Source organism: Hypomesus transpacificus, unplaced genomic scaffold (genome assembly GCF_021917145.1).
Source record: "Hypomesus transpacificus isolate Combined female unplaced genomic scaffold, fHypTra1 scaffold_272, whole genome shotgun sequence".
Classification (NCBI taxonomy): domain Eukaryota; kingdom Metazoa; phylum Chordata; class Actinopteri; order Osmeriformes; family Osmeridae; genus Hypomesus; species Hypomesus transpacificus.
In genome coordinates this window covers 74,927-89,332 of record NW_025813799.1, presented here as the reverse complement: position 1 = coordinate 89,332, position 14,406 = coordinate 74,927, and the positions used below count along the sequence as shown (strand labels likewise).

Here is a 14,406-nt window from a genome sequence, read left to right as displayed (position 1 = left end):
ACAAGAGGTTGTCAGAGGGGGGCACCCAGAGAGAAGGGATGTGGAGGAGGAGAGAGAGCGTGTTGCAAGAAATTCGTCACCAGGCCCCATCACCACATGGCCCCTTTGTCGCATGCCTCTGGTGGGTGATCGAGGCCCAGACTCAGACGCCATGAACTGGGAGAACAAGAGGAGAGGACATGAAAAGCAGTCTCATTTAGGAATGAATGCAACTCTGGACTCAAAGCAACCCTCAGGCATATTGATCAAGTCAACAGACGTGGCTTGACCAACAAGGCATGGAAAGTGGGTGTGCTGCGAGGTTGATTAAAGCCCTCCAAGGTCCAGGAAGGTTGAGGAGAGGAAGCTAACAGATTGGATGGAGGGATGAAGCTTTTCCTTATTTCATGGGTTTCATCATGCTTAGCTCACTCACTTTCTCCTGCAGGTGGGCAACAGGCTGACCCAGTTCTCACATCCGGCCCACAGTGCGAACCAGGTTAGACGCCTTGCTAGTCAAGTTTCATTCCATCTGTCTATGGAGAGATTGGGACAGAAAGGTAAAAAGAGAAATTATTTCAAATAGATACTATATCATGGTATAATCAATAACTCTTTTTGTTTGTGTGTGTGCTTTTGTTGTGTCCTGGTGAATTCCCCAGGAGCACAATGAGAGGTTGTGCTCTAAATGTCCTCTGCAGACCTGCTTTGTTTGCCGCTAAAATTAATATTCCGTTTCCAGAGTCATCTTCCAATCGCCGCCTCTGAAAAATGAGTCTCCTGGTGCCAGTTAATGAAACTCCATCTCCCAATATTCATCAACAAGCTCATTAACATCATCCCTCCTGATGTTTATTAAAACAAAGGCTGATAGAGGCCAACAGGCAGATCTGTATGTCCCCATTTTAATAGGACGACCAGGCCAGTAACAAGCTTTTCTGAGGCTTGCACAGATAAAACATGAAAAGAACTGTTTGTAGGTAGAAAGCTTTACAGTTACAAACATACAGCAATCGATCCAAAGCGTTTTTAACATGTTTTATTACATTTAGTGGATGTAATCCTTTAAATCCAAGTATGGTTTCTTGTAACGTTCATCTATAAACAGACTCCTCCAACTGTTTCATCTCATGTGTCTGCAGTGTCCCCTAGTGGGGACACTAGAAATTACCAATCTGTTCACCTGAGGAAAATTTGCGGGTCAAAAACAAGGTTCCAAATTGTTTAAAGAGAAAGATAGCCCTTATAAATACACATATGACATTTTCCTGCATGTAGCCCATGTCAGCACTCTGGCTGGCATGGGCTGTTTTCAAATGTGCTCTATAAATAAACTGACTTGACTTGACTAGCTTGTTATAGGGGGTCCAAGTTATGTTGCTCTAAACAGCAAGTGCCAGCACCTGGAGAACTACACTCTGGGTTGGGAAAACTTGAGCAACACATTTCACATCAACAGGAAGAACAGATGGCCATATATTTAGACTTGTCTACACAGAGTCAACACTTCCCTATTGCCAGGTCATTGTGTAAAACCACTTCTTGTGACAAATGACTGATACAAACTGGGTGAGTGATGATGATAGTATACTGTTGACATACAGTATACTTTTTGGCAATATTTTGCTAACTCATTCAGTGAACAGCAGAAATCAGCCTTAAATTGCACAATGGAATTCATATTGCACAGTAATAAAAAATGACAGAAAAATTAAACTCAGGTCACCGGATTTAGCTGCTGGTAGCCCAGGAGGAGGTCAATATGAATGGACATCTGAAGGACCCTTAAAAGGATCCTGAAATGATTAGACAGTTGTGCTGGAGAGACTCCCCCAGGCTTACTGCATGTGTCATCCCATGATACATCACAGCTCTGACCAGAAGAAGGAGCAATCAGTCTAGAACGAGATGAGGCCACTTCATTTACAGTCAGAGGCCTACGCCTGTAAGAGGAAGAGAGCAGCTCGTCAGCGTTGAGCCACACCCTGCCCTGCCTGATGAGCACTTCCCCTAGCTGTGGCTTACAGCTGTGGCTGGAGGGGTGGGGGGAGGGGGGAGGGGGGGAGGGGGTGAAGGGTGTTCCTCTTTCACATTCAAAAGTAGGAGAGCGGCTGTGACAGCTCGACACAAAGCCAGTCACACTGACACGCCGACAGACACAGACACACACGGACACACGGAGCAAGCAGACGGAGAGAGAATGGAACCAAAGCAGATTAGAGAGGGATATCTGGTCAAAAAGGTAAGGAAGGGGGAACCAACCCTAGACCCCTGTAGTAGAACCAAAGGTGATTTTGTCATGGATAAGGGGTTGAGTAACGTAGGGTCGGTAGGTTTGTGTTGGCGGCAGGAACTTACAAGGGTGCTGATGTCCACATTTTGCAGTCATCCCAAAGATGTGTCTGTTTAACTAGTGAGTGAATGCTGTGGATGGAATTAGGTAGATGTCGTTTAAGGACCTCAGTCTATAAGTGTATAAAAACGAATATTTGTGTTGTTAAAGTTATAGAATACGGCAGGTTAACTGCTTCTGATTCAGACCCATTGGTTGTTTCTGAATGGGACATAATTCAGCAACTTCTACAATGCTACAATGCTGTGTTTGCTCTCTGGTCTGAGCTGACCTTCTGAGTAAATTTTAGGATGTGACAGGCTGTGAGTGAGTGACAATAAGAAGCTCTCCCACAAACCACAGATCTGAGGGAAGATGTTCCATGACTCGTGAGCAGTGTCCGTGTGAGGGTGGGGACAATGAGTCTGTCTTTTCAAGGAGTCATTCTTAGCTCTGGAAAATGATGATTCTTATCTGAATTCATGGAACTGTTAGAATAGCTCAGGCAGGTGCAAGACTTGCCTGCAGTTTTTTTTACTCAGCTGGTAACCACAACATAAAGTGAAATATAAATAATTAGAAATAATTACATTGTAAAAAAACAAATCAAATCATAACCGATAAAACACTCAATTCTGACCCAGGATTTACTTTTCCCACAGTCATTGTCTAAATGAAGGAACAAAATCCAATTTTGTGTGAGTTGACAGTGTTGAGAAAAACTGAAAAATAACCCGCTGGTATCACTTCCTTTATAGTCCAGGCAAAGTAACGTTTTAAGACCGACTAATTGTTAAATAATTGTTTGCAGCATAGATCATTTCTAAGAATTGTCCAGAACAACATACTAAAAGTTAACATACATGTTACTTTTCATGGGTAGTGTCATTGTGTAAAGTTTTATTTTGATAGGAGTAAAGGAAAAAAATAGCCCCATTTGGATGTTATGTTGCCTGGCCTTATTGGCACACTTCTTGGATCGATGAGAATTTAACATACTTCCTCAACTAGGATATCTTAGGACTTTTAGTATGTTGTTCTTGAAACCTTTTAGAAATGGTCTATGCTGAAAAAAAGTCTTTTACAATTAGTTCTATTTTTGGCTTCAAAATGAGTTCCTTTGCCTGGACTATTAGTGTTCTGATCAACACAAATGAAAAGGACTGTATGACCATGTTCTACTGCAGCACTACTGTTGAAGGCCCAAAAACATTTCAGTATCGGATACAGTCCTGCTTCTTATCACCTATCTGTCATTCTCTTCATCCTCTCTGCAGGGCACAGTGCTGAACTCCTGGAAGGTGGTTTGGGTGGTGCTGTCAGAGGACGGTGTGGAGTTCTACAAGAGGAAGACAGATACCAATTCCAAGGGGATGATTCCCTTGAAGGGAGCTACTTTCACCAGCCCCTGCCAGGACTTTAGCAAGAGAGTGGTAACATTCTTGACTGCTTCTCTGGGGTGTCTATTAATGCTGAACACTCACCATAACCGTCTAAATAGACCATCCAACCATATACTTCCTTCCTGGTCCTAACATATACTGAGCTCTTCAGTCAGAATTGCGGTAAAGGTACAGAGTACTGTTACTGCAAATGCTCATCATACATAACGGTCCCATCCAACATAATCATACTGTGGTTTTCCCTTAGCTGGTGTTCAAGCTCCAGACGAGTAAGAACCAGGATCACTACTTCCAGGCCACACACCTAGAGGAGAGGGAGGCCTGGGTGAAGGACATCAAGAGGGCCATTTCCTGTCTGGAGGGAGGCAGGAAGTTTGCCAGGAAGTCGACGCGGAGGTCTATCCGTCTGCCTGACACAGTCAACCTCAGGTAGGACCTGACCAAATATGAAAAGTTGGGTAGCAAGGAATAATCAGCATCAAGCATCATGGTTAACCACCATGTTTGAAGATATGACTTCTTTGTTGTTTGTTTGTCTCCAGTGAACTGTACCTGCTAATGAAAGACCCAAATGATGGCGTGAAGGAGATGAAACTGGAAAAGGATAAGAGAATCTACAATCACTGCTTTACAGGTATTGCATGACAACACTCGAACGCAATTAGATGGCAGCACAAATCACCGTTCAAGGTTATTAGTGAACCTTTCCTTTCCTCGTTACTCTCTGTTTCTCGCTGTCTCGCTGTCTCTCTTTCTCCCCTGCTTCCCTCATTCCTTCCCTGTCTGTCAGGTGGTACGGTGGTGGACTGGTTGATCTCCAAGGACAAGGCGAGGAACAGGGCAGAGGCTCTGATGTTGGCCACGGGACTCCTGAACGAGGGCTTCCTGCAGCCTGCCGGAGAGGTCTCCAAGCAGGGGGCGGTGGGTGGAGCAGAGACCCTCCTCCTGGATGAAACAGATGCTCTTTACTACTTTGTAAGTCAGTCCAGATCTGTACTGGCACTGTACCTCGTGTGTGTGGCTGAACCTTAACCCCTATTGAGTTGGCCCTGAACATGATTCAACATCTTATATTCTGTCTGGTTGCAATGTAGGATGTCTATCTTGAACAGGAAACAAAATGTTTGTGGTCTTGAATGGAATGAATCACACAAGAAAGAGCTACATGTTTTTACTCATGACACCTGTGTTTGGTTTGACACTAAGTGAGCATGTGCGGTGTTGCAGGCAGACAGTGGGTTCTTCTGTGAGGGCTACTCAAGCGATGAGGATGAAGTGGTGAAGGAGGAGTTCAGGGGAAACATTGTCAAACAGGGCTGTTTACTCAAACAGGTGAGACTGCAGGCTCACACTTTCAGAAGCACTCAGCAGCAGAAACACAATATTCAGATGTTCTCAACAGCAATGACCAGAAATAGACATATATTCTATTCATTTCAACCATGGACAATTTCTGCCAAACTCAAAGGGGATTGACCAGCCTATTTTCTTGAAAATGAAAGTGCTGCCCAATATATTTAGTCATTTAACAGACGCTCTTATCCAGAGCGACTTACAGTAAGTACAGGGACATTCCCCCAAGGCAATTAGGGTGAAGTGCCTTGCCCAAGGATACAACGTCATTTGGCACGGCCGGGAATCGATCTGGCAATCTTCAGATTACTAGCCCGATTTCCTAACCGCTCAGCCAACTGACTTCCAGGACAATACAAAAGTAAGAATGGGGAAGTGCAAGTTCCCAACCACAAAAAGTTAGTGGTGACTTTCACTGGTCAGTGAAACTGCATATGCATTCTAAAGATTGGGTTTCCTGGTTTACTTTACACAGGGTCATAGGAGAAAAAACTGGAAGGTGAGGAAGTTCATTCTCAGAGATGACCCAGCCTATCTCCATTACTATGACCCCACCAAGGTAAAAAACCCATTTGAGTTGCATGACACCAAAGCTACAGTTCTGCAGTTGGAATTGAAAAATTGTTACAACTGTTTTGCTTGTTATTGTGTTCCCACTTACCCTTCACTTTTACTTGTTCCCTTGATCACTACTTTTCTCTTTCACTCGGTCAAATGTCTTATTTTCTTTCTCCCTCTCCCTCTGTCTCCTTGTCCACTGTCTGTCTATCTGTCTGTGTCTACTTCTACCTCTGTTTCCTTCCACCTGTGCCTCTCCCTCTCTTTCCCTTTCACTTACTTTATCCCCTCACTTTCTTACTCTCTTTCTCTCTTTTTTTCTCATTTTACAAGGGGGATGATGAGCCCCTAGGTTCAGTCCACCTGAGAGCATCGGTGATCACAGCGGTAGACCACGTCCCTGACGGTGAGTTTCCGACCGGGGAAGTTGTGCACCACAGGTCCCCCACTGTAACAGACTGAGTTATAATGGGAGGTATAAAGCTTCCTTTCATCTCGACTCTTAATACCTGTTTCCCTTATCCTCTGCTCCCCCAGCCAAAAGGTACGAGGTGGATGGGAACCTCTTTGAGGTCATCACTTCAGATGAGACGCATTACTTCCTCCAAGCAGCTACAGCAGAGGAGAGGAAAGAGTGGATCAAAGCCATGCATACCGTGTCAAAGACAGGGAAATGAAGCTTAGAAGCAGCTCATCTCCTCATATCCTGTGTGGAGCGGCATAGACCAGAGAGACCCTGGTTTGACAGACATTCACTCTAAGCTGGTGCATGAAAGATCACAGACTCAGGTCTTATAGATGCCAGCTTCTATAATGTTATTGTTTCTCAACATAGTTTATTTTTCAATCGAAGGGCCATGCATTCATAGCACAAAGAGAGAGAGAGGAGAGAGAGGAGAGAGAGGAAACATGTTTCTATTCTCAAAGACGGTCACACTTTTAGACACCCTCCCCTCCACATACACAATCTACAAGCAGAGTCTAAAATTAGGTACAAGGTATATGGTTTGTGAGCCTATCTTTTCTGTTGTGTCTGCTTGTGTCATTTCTTCTGTTCATGTTATGATCCGGCCTTCACAATTAGAGAGAAGGCATTGTGATAATTCAGAAGAATAATCAAAAGTACAGACAATTCCTGTTCCTGAAAGAAAATGAGATATCATATCCTGTTTCTGTGTCCTTCTGCCATGTTGTGGTTTTAGCTTTTTGTCTTGTCATGATGGCTTGACACTCATGACTCTTCACTGTACAAAATTCCACCAGCAAGTATTTGTTTTCAGTTAATACAGTGTATGCAGCACCTGTAATATACAGTATATCATTCAAATATTTAAACTGTGTACATTTTCAATATATCCCATTCAATAGATCCAAGGACCCCACTGTTATTTGCACCTCCAGACACATGTTAACAAAGTACATTAATCTAAGGAGCAGCTGTAAACAAAGTCTCAAATAGTTTTTTGTATTAGATTTGGCCCACTCGCACCAAGGAGCACAGTGTTAGGGAACTGATGGTTCTACAGCATTCTCACATGAACTATGGTCCTGATAGAGACCTCTATGAAGTTTTGAGGTGCTAAAGATATATGTAAATCATATCAAAGTCCTTTTTAGTGTTAAAACTGCTACCTGTGTACCTCGTGTGGGTGGCTGAAGCTGAGCTAATGCCCTGTTGACCTGGATTATGACTCGTTTTATTCACTATAAACCTCCCTTCTTTTAATCATCAGGCTGGTTGAAGGCTGTCTTCTGACTCAACGGCTTGCAGTTCGTGTACATTGCCTCTTCTGTTCAATTGGTGATTATACACTCGTTTTTAAACTCAGATTATTATGTGTATTAGTTGTATAGGAAATCATCCACTCACACCTGCAACCAATATGCTTGATCTGTGTGAAGTTAGGAGTCCTCATTTCACCATGCCTCTATAGTTTTGTACATGGTCTCTAAAGTATGGAGAGGTAATTCCATCAGCTCTGAGCTTGGCCTTTTGGGTAAAGAGTCAGAGTCCATAGAACTGTCACCAGTTCTTGGATTCATCCCAATGACAAACATGTTGCTCTTGGCTCCAGTGGGAGTGTGTTGTGTTTGACAGCACTGTTCTCCTGATGGCAGACTGACCTGAGAGTGTCCTCCTCACATTCTGAACTTACACATCTCATCAGGATCTGTTCATGTCTCGAGTCTGACAAGGGCCACCTTCAAGTCACAAGCAAAAAGCCTGTGTACATTTTTGGCTGTGTAAATGCATGTGATCACGAGTTGAACACAAGAGGGCGGTATACACTAACATACGCTTCATAGTGGACAGAACAACACACTTGAATATTATTTGTTAAAAATAAAATAATTTAGCAGACACTTTTGTCCAACTGATCTGACAAAAACAGCCTGCTGTTGACAAAGGGGAGGGAGGTCGTTTGTACGCGGCAGGCCATCATTACCAGCTTTGATTAAACATGTTCTTTTACGTAATATTCGTACTTAATCTAAACCATTTCCTTGATTGGTAACAACAACAAAAAAGCAGCGGCTACACCATTTTTTCCCGATGGGGTGCACCTGAAAACCCTCTGCAATCCCACGCATAGTATACTCTGCATGAAGAACAGATCAAAAGATGCAACATGCAAATCGAACCCCACAAGTGAATTAAGCGGAACATGTTACCGTCTCCTTTTCTTTTTGATAGACTATACAAAGGAAGAGCATTGAATAACAGGCCTTGTCACGTACTAAATATGACAGAACACTGTTCAACTTCTTGGCTCAGCTGGCTGATGGAGGGATTGATAGAGGGGTCATAAAATATATGTGGGTTAACATTTCTCACAGGAGAGTCATGAGTCTGCCAAGGGTCCCTGGGTTGGTGATTGATGACAACAGAACCCAGTCCAGTCTGTGAATGAACCGATCCAGTTTTCTTATTGTATGTACATGTACAGTGCCCTCCAAAAGTATTGGAACAGTGAGGCGAATTCCTTTATTTTTGCTGTAGACTGAAAACATTTGGGCTTGACATCAAATAATGAACGTGAGACCAGAGATCAACGTTTCAGCTTTTATTTCCAGGTATTTACATCAGGATCTGATGCACAACTAAGAAAATATCACATTTTGTTTGAATCCACCCATTTGTCATGTGAGCAAAAGTATTGGAACAGATATACTTAAAACATATTTAAGTGAATAAGACTTAATATTTAGTTGCAAATCCTTTGCTTTCAATAACTGCAGCAAGTCTGTGACCCATTGACGTCACCAAACTTTTGCATTCTTCCTTTTTGATGCTTTCCCAGGCTTTCACTGCAGCCTCTTTCAGTTGTTGTTTGTTTTGTGGGGTTCCTCCCTTCAGTCTCCTCTTAAGCAGGTAAAATGCATGCTCTATAGGGTTTAAGTCTGGAGATTGACTTGGCCAGTCTAATACCTTCCATTTCTTGCCCCTGATGAACTCCTTTGTTGTTTTGGCAGTGTGTTTTGGGTCGTTATCTTGCTGCATGATGAAGGCTCTGCCAATCAGTTTGGTTGCATCTTTCCTTAAATTGGCAGACAAAATGTTTCTGTAGACTTCCGAGTTCATTTTGCTGCTGCCATCATGTGTTACATCCTCAATGAAGATTAATGAGCCCGTCCTAGAAGAAGCCATGCAAGCCCAAGCCATGACATTACCTCCACCGTGTTTCACAGATGAGCTTGTGTGTTTGGGATCATGAGCAGTTCCTTTCTTTCTCCAAACTTTAGCCTTTCCATCACTTTGGTAAAAGTTAATCTTTGTCTCATCAGTCCATAAAACTTTGTCCCAGAATTTTTGAGGTTCATCTCTGTACTTTTTGGCAAATTCCAGCCTGGCCTTCCTATTCTTCTTGCTAATGAGTGGTTTGCATCTTCTGGTGTAGCCCTTGTACTTTTGTTCATGAAGTCTTCTGCGAACAGTAGATAGTGATACCTTCACTCCTGCCATCTGGAGGTTGTTGCTGATCTCACTAACAGTTGTTTTAGGGTCTTTCTTTACAGCTCTCACAATGTTTCTGTCATCAACTGCTGATGTTTTCCTTGGTCTACCTGTTCGACGTCTGTTACTTAGTACACCAGTAGTTTTCTTCTTCTTCAGGACATTCCAAATGGTTGTACTGGCTATGGCCAATGTTTCTGCAATGGCTCTGATTGATTTTCCATCTTCTCTAAGACTCACAATTGCTTGTTTTTCACCCAAAGACAGCGCTCCGGTTTTCATGTTGTTTTCACCTCTGAATACAGTCTGCATAGACAAAACCTATCTTACCCAATCTGAACCTGAGTGTAGACATTCAGTGGTATTTATTGATTGAATAATGTATGTAATAGGACACACCTGGGCAACAAAACACACCTGTCAGTCATATGTTCCAATACTTTTGCTCACGTGACAAATGGGTGGGTTCGAACAAAAAGGTGATATTTTCTAATTTGTGCATCAGATCCTGATGTAAATACCTGGAAATAAAAGCTGAAACGTTGATCTCTGGTTTCACATTCATCGTTTGATGTCAAGCCCAAATGTTTTCAGTCTACAGCAAAAATAAAGGAATTGGCCTCACTGTTCCAATACTTTTGGAGGGCACTGTATGTGTACAGTATGTTTGTGTGTGAGTGCATTCATGCCTGCCTGCATGCATGAGTGTCAGTTGATTAAGATCCAAACTTCACAAGAGGTGAATGACAGGCTTTACAGTGATTCAGAGAAAGGTCCTGCTATCCTGGAGAAACAGGAAAAAATGGTTTCAGCGTCAGAGCTAGTAGAATGTCAATAGACCATGTCATCCAGAGAAGGATGATACACTTTGCCACGGTCGAAGACTGTGGCTCCTTCAGCTTGGTGAAACTGTGAAGTTCTACCTCTCTCTCTTTTGAATCTGAATGAAGGGCATCAAGGCAGAAGAATGGGATATGTGAAATTCACTCATGTGGCAGAAGGAAGATATTTTCACACAGGAATGTATTCACAGACAGAAACCAACATTGTTCTCTTGTTTGAATGTATCTTCCAAGTATAATGGCCCGGGAAATTGTATATTCTCAGTCATTCCTCTCTTTTCAAAAGGATCACATTGAAAATAAACTTAAAGAAAAAGAGTTGAAGAATAGTTGTTTCAATTGGAGTGTCCTAAATTGAAAACCTATTCAAATGAAGGACATACTAGAATACACCTTTCATCTTCCTAGTCTATGTTTGTCTCTCAAGGAGGCTTGTCGGTAACAAAGATCTGTGTTGCCTTCAAAGTGGATGAGAGACTTCTGAAAAGGTTTACTGTGAAGTAAGTGTAAAGTCGGTGAATCACAGCAGTAGTCTAGACACAGGAAGGTTTATTGACCCAACTCAAGAAATAACATTGCAAACGCTTAAGATTATTTTTCTTATGATTTAAAGTTGTATTTATTTTCAAACACATTCAAAAGATATTATGAATACTTAACAAATGAAATACAGAATAAAATGGATGTTGTATTAATACAAAATTAAATACACAAAAAAAGGATTACCTTTCTTTAATCATTCATTCAAACATTCTTTCAAATACTCTAAATACACATTGGTCACCATCTAGCCTAAACATGGTCGTTAATACGATTGCATAACATGCAGGATAACACGGCAAATAAACATAATTATATAGTCAATGATATCACCTTAATATGAAATCATCTCAATCTTTAATTGTTCATGCTCGACACCCTTCCATCTATAATGATGAGCTTTCTCTACTCCTCTCTCAATAACTTCCTTGTTAGATGCCTCCTCTTTTGATGCTTGTTATGGCTGTGAGTGAAGCTGTGAGTGAGGCTGTGAGTGAGGCTTTGAGTGAGGCTTTGAGTGAGGCTTTGAGTGAGGCTGTGAGTGAGGCTATGAGTGAGGCTGTGAGTGAGGCCGTGAGTGAGGCTGTGAGTGAGGCCGTGAGTGAGGTTTTGAGTGAGGCTGTGAGTGAAGCCGTGAGTGAGGCCGTGAGTGAGGCCATGAGTGAGGTTTTGAGTGAGGCCGTGAGTGAGGTTTTGAGTGAGGCCGTGAGTGAGGCTGTGAGTGAGGCCATGAGTGAGGCCGTGAGTGAGGCCATGAGTGAGGCCGTGAGTGAGGCTGCTCCCAGTCTGAGTGGCTCTTCAGTTCTCCATGAAATTGAGAGCGGACGTCAGAAAGCCATTTCATGATGCAAATTCTCAACCAAACAAACCATGAATAATCAGCTAGAGCAGTGGTTGTATCAAATCTGGGGGCAAAATACTGTAAGAGTAAAACACAGGTGTGAATCGCTCAAAGCAATACTGGCCCTGAACCCTGGTTCAGTGGAAGCTTTGAGATGTACAGGCTCCAAAAAAAGGGCTTGCTAAAGTGTGTCTGCAATCGATCAAGTAAAAAAAAAAGCAAAGACATTCTGAAGTCTCAAGGAGGATCTGAGAATGTACTTTACAGACTGTTCAGCACTGCGTGTGAGAAACACTGGCAGTTTTACTTCCACGTAAGAGTCACTGGTAACAATTTATTAAGGTTACATTGACTACCATTAAGCTATATATAGCTATACCTATAAGGAAAACGATGTAGGTACACAGAAATTGCTACGTCAACTATACCTATAAGGAAAACGATTTAGGTACATAGAAATTGCTACGTCAATACATGGTATGAAATGTTAGTGGGATAAATTACAAAAATATATATATTAAGTAATTCAAATTTTGTCAATCGATTTACTTTATCTGCCTTTTTAAAATGTCCTTTTGCATGAGGATGTGTTCTAAATATGAGATGCAATGTAGCTGGAGTCATGAACAATCCTGAAAGACTGGTCTCAGAGTGTGTGCTTGTGTGTATATGTACTGCATATTGTACAGTATCTTTGGTATGTGCATGTGTCCTTCATACATCTGTGTGTCAATGGCCACCTTTTCAATCCCCAACCCCCCCAATGGGTGTGCCACTGCCAAATGCATAGAGTTTCACACTGGACTTGTGTGCTATAGTGGTCCTGGATGGAGGAGACCACGCCAAACGTAATGTAATCTTGGGATCAAATTGGCTAAATGCTTGGAAAACTGTTCTACTGTATTAAACTTGTTATTCTGAACTATTCTATTCTTCTGGTAAAAGGCAGGGATGATAACAACCTCATTTCAATACACCCATATGGTCCTGTTTTTACAAGTAATCACTCGCCTGATTGTATGCATAATGTAGGCACAAACCATTGACGACGACCACATCTAGAAGGATCTTGTTGTCTGGGGAAAGGGAATTGCGTAGTCTTCTACTTTGGACACATAGCCGGTCTGGTCTGACTCTACTTTCCTGGATTCTGTAGATGAATAAATACAAAAAATTAATTTTTCCCATTTGATACCAAATCACAATTTCATCTTCAAAGTTGTGGGGGAAGACTATATGCCTACCAAAACAACCCATAAGGCATACATGATAAACTCTTAAAGAGTGAGAGCAATAAGGAATACCACAATCAGGTCTGTGAAACAGTTTGAGAATTTTTTTCTCAGAACATCTGGGGAAATCCAATTATTTTTCTGTATGTCCCAATGCAGAAATGGTTGATGAATAGTCATGGTACGATCCATCTAATTAGTATATTGGCATTTTTGGATGCAGGTCGGCTCTGATTTAGTCTGAGATGGCAAATTTGACTTTACTGGCACTTTGGATGCAGCCTGCCGAGCAGTTTTCCAAGAACACACCGTATGCAGATGTATTTCCTTTGTAACTCCCTTTCGTCTTTTTGTCTTTACATACGTTCTGCCGACTGTCCTCCCTGCCTTCATTCTTTTTTTCCTTCCTTCCATACTCCTTCCTACCCTTTTCCTTCCTTCCTTCTTGACAACGTTTATTTCTTACTTTCTTCAGTTGTCTCTTACTTAATTCTCCTCATCCTGCTCTCACTCTTTAATTAAATCTCTTTTCTCAGGATTTTCCATCCGTGGCATCAGTATGTGAAATGCTGTGGAAGCATCACCTTGACCCCTAGGTAAGGGAACACACATTGCTGAACCCAAGCACAGAAACCACCATGGAAAAAAGACATACTCAACAAGGGCACTGCCTGAGGTTAAATGTTTGTTTTGGATTTGACCATCTTGGTGTGGATTGCAACCAGCTCCCTTTGTGCTGTTAGAATATGCCAAAACCAATAAATGAAGGTTTACACCATGGAAAGGTCAGCCACGTAGAGGCTAATGAAGCACAGTCAACCGCTGCCAATGCCCATGACTGGCTTAACAACAGACCTTCAGTTAGAACCGCGGTGTCAGTTGACAAGCAGCAGCTATGCATCATCCCAACCTAGTTATCCCTTATCCTTCTGGACTCAGGCACACATGAACTATTTAATATCCCCTCTGGTCTCTTGTAAACGGTTGGATAGCGACCTGTGATTCTTAACATCTTTATTTTTCAATTTAGCGCTTTTGTGGAAATCTATTTATGCGTGACATTTGCTTTTCAATTTCATCCATGTGTCGTTTTATATGCTCTCTCCCATCCGTTACAAAAGACTCAAATTTGCAGCCGTTGCACAAGATTGCCTGCCTAACCTTATATGCCCAATTCATTTATGTACCTGCGGGTGGATTTCTATTTGGACTGCGCATGCCTTGTTCTTGTGCTCCATTAGTGTCTGTGTCACCAGCGGTCAGTTAACAGCTGTTGCCCTGGCATCACAAGGTCTCCACCCTGAGGCTTGTAACGTTTGGACGTATCCTCTTATCGTGGCACGAAAGCCGGGAGATGGAATGAGAACACCC

General features: G+C 42.3%; 1 protein-coding gene across 1 annotated transcript; it reads left to right on the top strand.

The window, feature by feature from the left end:
- Positions 1 to 2,090: 2,090 nt before the first annotated feature.
- On the top strand, positions 2,091 to 8,612 carry LOC124463280 (pleckstrin-like). Its single transcript, XM_047015113.1, has 9 exons — positions 2,091 to 2,221; positions 3,589 to 3,744; positions 3,962 to 4,143; positions 4,257 to 4,348; positions 4,505 to 4,689; positions 4,942 to 5,046; positions 5,543 to 5,626; positions 5,959 to 6,031; positions 6,163 to 8,612. The coding sequence occupies exons 1-9, from the start codon at positions 2,180 to 2,182 to the stop codon at positions 6,300 to 6,302; spliced, it is 1,059 nt and encodes a 352-aa protein (XP_046871069.1). The 5' UTR covers positions 2,091 to 2,179; the 3' UTR covers positions 6,303 to 8,612.
- Positions 8,613 to 14,406: the final 5,794 nt, after the last annotated feature.